General features: G+C 44.0%; 1 protein-coding gene across 3 annotated transcripts; it reads right to left on the bottom strand.

Annotated features, from left to right (window-relative positions):
- Positions 1-534: 534 nt before the first annotated feature.
- Positions 535-5674, bottom strand: Fam170a (family with sequence similarity 170 member A). Of its 3 annotated transcripts, XM_029562373.1 has the most exons (5): positions 5605-5674; positions 3077-3223; positions 1539-2297; positions 1214-1272; positions 573-629 (listed from the first exon to the last, which is right to left on the bottom strand). In XM_029562373.1, exons 1-5 carry the CDS (start codon positions 5672-5674, stop codon positions 573-575), a joined length of 1092 nt encoding a protein of 363 aa, XP_029418233.1. The 3 variants fall into 3 exon arrangements, with proteins under 3 accessions (XP_029418234.1, XP_008829051.1, XP_029418233.1); XM_029562374.1 differs by lacking the exon at positions 1214-1272 and having other exon boundaries at positions 535-629; XM_008830829.1 differs by lacking the exons at positions 1214-1272; positions 3077-3223 and having other exon boundaries at positions 535-629.
- Between the last annotated feature and the right edge of the window lie 423 nt (positions 5675-6097).

The raw sequence follows: 6097 nt of genomic DNA, 5'->3' as shown, positions 1-6097 counted from the left end.
TCTTCCCCAAGCTCAGATTGCAACTTGCTGGCCTCTTCTTAAGATACTTGCCTTCTCGGGAGGAACCCACTCCATGGACAGCTCCAAAACAGAAATGACCTGATGCTTCCTTGTCAAGCCCGAACTAATAGTCCCTCTTCTGAACCAGACCTAGTCAGACATGCATACTACCCTCTAGGCCTCTGCAGCTTCCTCTCTCCAACCAAATTGTGCTCTATCCTTTCAACCACGACTCAGTGAACATGGTTTTCAGACTACCTGCAATTCCCTAACTACTTCATCTGAACTCAGTGGAGTTTGCCATCATCTACAAAATGAGGTATCCAGAACTGGAATAATTGTCCTACAGTCCCTAATCAATTCCAGGAGCTTGGGTATTGATTGCTGCCCCTAGAAAAGGCTAGTAATTATCTTTAATACTAATGTAAAGCCTCATTAACCAATTTCTAGACATGGCTAGATGGGCAGATAGATTATTTTGCCAGTAGCACAGCCAGGCAAAGTTTGGAAAACAATCTTTATTGCATATGATGTTTATGTGTTAGACTTAGTGTTGGTCTTGTCATCTTCCTTTACACTATTGGCATTCTGTTTGCTGCCGCTGCTGTCTCCATGGTCCTTTCTTGTCTCTGTGAGAAAATAAATGAGGCAGAACAGGAAGAGATGAGAAGTGGCCTGACCTCTGCTAGTCAATTATCTTTTACTTTTCTCTTAACATTGTAGTCAAGCCCACACCACAGTGAATTCATTTCCAGGTCAACCGCAGCAAAATGAAAGGTTTGGGACATATCCAGGTTTCTTGAGGCCTGGCTTCCATGTTGCTCCCTCTTGCCCCTCTGTTTCAATTTTTCCCCACAGGGCCATGGGCCAGTAAGCTCCCAGCTCAGACTGAAGACTCACAGACCCAAACCTCTGCTCCTTCTGGGTCCCAATCCTCTCTCCAGGCCACTCACGGTCCCTGATGTTATGCTGAGCTTTGCTTAGAGGAGGTACACTATTTCTTCTTAAAGTAGAGGACAATCAAGGGGATATGCAGAAGCTCCAAATCAAAATGCTACTCTCTCACCTAAATGAATGGATGTCAGTTTCCCTAGAAGCATTGAGTATTCCGTAAGTCAACTCAGATGCAGAGCCACCAAATAGCCTAGTGTAGCCTTGCTTTCTATTATATAGGCTTTCTATTCTATGGAGTTTCTATTCTTGTGGGCTTTACCTCTCCCAAGAGAAGGCCACCACATCTTCCAGGATCTTCTGGCCCAGGAATCTCAGTTGCTGTGTAGAAACCAAAATAAGGATACTTCTTGAGGAAAGGCGCTCTGCTAGCCCTTACAGATTGTCTGAACTTCCTGCAAGAGCTGGAAAGCTCGGGACAAATCCCAACTTACAGTCATATAAGATTCCTGAGCAAGAAGCAGAGGGTCCAGTTATTCCCCCACACACGCTCCATTGTTCCCAGAGCTGACAAACCCCCTCCCCCCATGGTGGCACAAGCCTGGACTGCAGGGACAGACTCCTCAACAGACCCAGTCCTTACTCACTTCTGTCCTTTGGAGAATCAAACACACAGCCTGGACAGTGGCTCCAGAGTTTCTTCACACCAAAGTCTTCCTCTGCCGGCCGTTGGTCCTCACTCTTTTCTTTGGGTTTCTTTTCTTCCTCGTTGTTGTCCTCTTCCTCCTCCTGGGTGTTTTCTGATTCCATATTGCCTATCAGTTCAGCCATGGTTAGATGAAAGACGTGGCAGCTGAAGCCCTCCCTGATCCCATGTTTCACGTGCTCCTGGAGGCTCTCCATGGTGGCAAAGACCCTGCAGCAGGCCATGCACCTGAATCCATTCTCCATGGTCACTAGCCAGTCCGGTGTCTTGGCCCTGGGTCTTTCCTCAACTGTGGGTGACCCTGGTGGGCTGTCTGACTCTGACTTTTCCTCATGTTCTTTCTCTTCCCCACTGGGCTCACTGTCCGACAGGAGGTTTCTGGTGGACACATCAGATGGGGGAGTCCCTACCCACACACCCTCAGGAAGGGTGGCTTCTTCCAACCTTGGCTGCTTTTCTAGGGACTCTGAGGCTTCCTCTGTCTCCCAGGAGATAGCCACACCTTTTCTCATTTGCACATGCATGTAGTATATTTTCATTCCCCTTTCCTCTTTGTTTATACACAGAGAGGACATACATGTCTTATAAGATGGACAGGATGAGGAGGCATGCTGTGAGGGGAGAGTAGTCTCCTCTCCTTCCTGAACCTGGGCTAAGGCTGATCTATGCTTGGGACTGTCTCGTTGTAATTTCCGGGTTCCTGGGAAGGGAAATTAGAAACATAAGGACAAACAGAGAGGAAGCTGAGGGAATGGAAGTGTGAATACGTGTGGTACAGGAAAAGAGACTGAGGTGACGCAGTTGAGTGCCGAGCTTGCTATCTGTTGTTCGCTTTAAGGAGTGGTGTATCTGCTGTAACTTGTATGTACAGAGATATTAGCAGAATGTGTATACATAGGGGTGTGGGGTATGATGGCACACAATGTATAGTGTGTGGAGTGAAGGTAGTGTATGTGAGGGTGGGATTTCATGACCTACAGCATCATGGGTCATACATTTTCGGGTGGTATGTGTGCTGAGAATATACACATCTGTGTGGAGTTTGGCTCTGTGCGGTCTATGGGCCTGTGCTGTGTGGTCCCACTGTACTACTGTCTATGCTGAGGAATTGTATCTGACTCTGAAGACCAAACCAAAGGCAGAGCCCACACAATTCCTCTGAAGATGTTTAATCTTGTCCCGTAGCCTAATGCCCCAAGCCCAGACCCTTCTAGCCACTGTCTCCTTGCTTCCCACCATGAGTATGCTATGGCTTATGATCTCCCACACCAAACTCCTGTTCATGTTCCCTTCAGAGTTCCGAATTCTATCTAGGCTCCTTTACAGAGCCCTGACCACATCCAATGCCCTGGGTTTCCTCTCGGCCTTATGCTTGAATCGTTATGTCTCCTGTACGATACCCAGAGACCCCACACCCAAAGAGTCTCATAGTCTGGAAGCCCCATACCCAAAGTGTGTCACACCCAAGGAGTCTCGCACCCTTACTATGATGGATGAGCTTGTATGGAGAAGAAACACAGGAGAAGTATTTGGAGGCAGACGAGACCTCCCCTACCCCTAGGCTCTGGGCTTCGGCCACTTCAGTGGATTCAGGCTGACGGGCATCCTCTTGTAACTTTGAAATTCCTGAGGAAGGTAGAAAACGCACAAAGATATGGTAATTGGCCATACTTGTACACCACTTACCTACCCAACGAATGTTTATTGAGTGTCTGACACATATGTCAGGTATGATGAGTGCATGGCTTAGAATCTGGCCCTTGATGGATACTCCAGTATTTAATCATAGCCAAAAGGTATTTTAGTCATGTCTCATTAATAATATTAGAGTGATGTACATCAAGCAGCTTTTGACAAGTGTGAGGTCAGTGTGATGAATAAGGTAGAAATGTATCTAGAGAATCACTTTATGCTCACAATTCAGCACTTAAAAAATATGTAACTTTTCCTGTTTATATAGTGTAGCCTGTATTTGTAATAAGTGTTCATGCATTCATTGGAGTAATATTTAATAAACAGTTACTATGTGTGAGGCACTATTCTAGGCTCTGAGAATCCTGAACCAGTGTCCATCTTCAAATTGGACCTTCCATTTTAGTCTAGAAAGTCAGGCACTAAGCAGAAATATGTAACTATGTAATAGATCAGATTGTAGTGTGTATATAGTAATTACTAGATTTAGCACACAAAAATTTCAGATAAATCATAGTCATATTTTTAGAGTAAGCATATCCTATGCAGTAACTGATACATATTCATACACAAAATCATCTGTGATTTATCTGAAATTTAAGTTTACCTGGAAAGTCTATATTTTATTTGGCAGCCCTGATAAATGGGTTGGATTAATCTATATTTGTTGTGGTTTATACAAAGTGGGCATGGGCCTGATATTACATATATTTTGTGCCTTAGATGTGACATATTATAACATCTGACTGGTCCTTATTAAGGATATTTAAAAAGACTTCCAAGAACCTATGTTTGTGTGAAAGTTGAGGAGAAAGTAAGAGAGAAGAGAGAGAGAGAGAGAGAGAGAGAGAGAGAGAGAGAGAAGGAGGAAGAAAGACTTGACATATCCATGAGCTGTGTATACATGTAGTACACAACTGTGTGTACATGTATTTATATAACTATGTGTTTTCTGTGGTTTAATCAAACAGCTGGAAAGGTAGGTATGAAGGAGACATGACATTTTTCTGTTTTAGGACATATATGGGGATGTGAGTAATTATCTTACGGAAGGCCCTTAGAAGAGTTTTGTATATACTACCACATGAAGTGAGTGTCAACCAGGTCTAGACAAGAATCTAAGAACTTTACATACTTCACAATAGTGACCACTCTACTATCCTTATTCCCACCATTTCTTTTCCTAATAAAGATACTTAGACAAAACGTTCTAAAATGCCAGAGTAAACAGAGGATTAAAAATCCATTGCCTTTCCTTTCCTATATTTGTCTACACTTTAAGCCACTGTTCTCTGGGCTCATCCCACAAACCCAGGTCCCAGGGCCCATGGAAGCTGCTAGGCTCCAATTTGAGTGAAAGCCTCTAGTTGGATATCTGGTTGGGCTCCATTCTGCCCCACTTTCTATACATGACTACTCTCTTCCAAGGCAACCCACTCCTTTACGTTTAAGATATGCAGATATCAAACACATTAACAGGTCTCGGTATTCTCTACTTTCCCCATAGTCCTGCACCACATCCATTATGACCTTCATCTCCTATAAGACCCTTCCCTTCCCTTTCATTTCCTCTGGAAGGCCCAAACCTATGTGTTCACAAATTCTAATGAACCGCTTGGAAATTCTTCCTACTGAAAGAATAAAATCTTCATATTTTCAGTATAACATCAACCTTATACAAACTCTTAACCTTTCTAAAGAGCATTGCATTTCTCAAAATATTCTCAATAAGGCCCTTCAGGTACACTTTACTATTTCCTAAAAGGCCCAGTGTAACTCGTAGTCTTCTAGTAAAACACATCATAGCTCCTACCAAGAGCCCCAGGGAAAAACAAAGAGAATAAGAGAAGCACTTGGAGGGTACTCAGAAAAGTTGCACCTCTGAGTCATAAAGCCCTCAGCAGGCTTAGAGTCCACAGCTCCAAGTGCTAATGTCCAGAAGAGACGCTCCTAAAGCAACAGAACTGACTTTCTTTTTGCTGTGGGCATCCAGATTTTCTATGCTATTTCACACCACTGGTACCCTGAGGATAGATCTGACAGCATCAGCTGATGATAGGTGATATCTCTCTCTCTCTCTCTGTCTTTCTCTCTCTCTTTCTCTCTCTCTCTCGCTGTCTTTCTCTGTCTTTCTCTGTCTTTCTCTCTCTCTTTCTCTCTCTCTGTCTTTCTCTGTCTTTCTCTCTCTCTCTCTCTCTCTCTCTCTCTCTCTCTCTCTCTTTCTCTCATAGGAATGTGTTCTCAGTCACTCCTTCCTAGAGAAAGCTCAAGCTGGCCACTATCCTTGCACCCCAGACAAGCATCCCAGCACATACCTCTTTCCTTCTCATCAGCTTCCTGGGACTCTTCAATTTCCAGATGTTTCCTCTTTTGTCGCCGTTTCATAGTATCAGCCCAAACAATCCTTTAGAGGATGCTTAGAGTCCAGTCTGTCTCTTCCCTACAGGTTGGCTGGCTCTTCTTGGTTTTCAGGAAATCCGTTGAGATAATTCAACACACACACACACAAAAAATGACCAAGTCTCTTAACTGGCTGAGGAACTCAGATCACTTAACCAGCTGCCGTGCCTAGTGTTCATTACATTTACATGGCTGTTAAGGGTCAAAGGTTGCCAGGCCCACTGGAGGATTCTCTGACTTCAGTGATGACATCAGAGAATTCTGTGGGCCTCAGTCCCACTCAGTGTCTGCAACTGCAGAAACCCCATTTTCATGAAAAATTCCTTTTTCCAATGGAACCTCTCTAATGAATTCAACTCTCTCGTCTTTCAAATGTGGCAGAATATTTTTAGATGTTATTATGTTTCT

Source organism: Nannospalax galili, unplaced genomic scaffold (genome assembly GCF_000622305.1).
Source record: "Nannospalax galili isolate Female #2095 unplaced genomic scaffold, S.galili_v1.0 scaffold755, whole genome shotgun sequence".
NCBI classification, from domain to species: Eukaryota; Metazoa; Chordata; class Mammalia; order Rodentia; family Spalacidae; genus Nannospalax; species Nannospalax galili.
The sequence above is the reverse complement of the archived record's forward strand: the minus strand, read 5'-3'. Positions and strand labels throughout refer to the sequence as shown.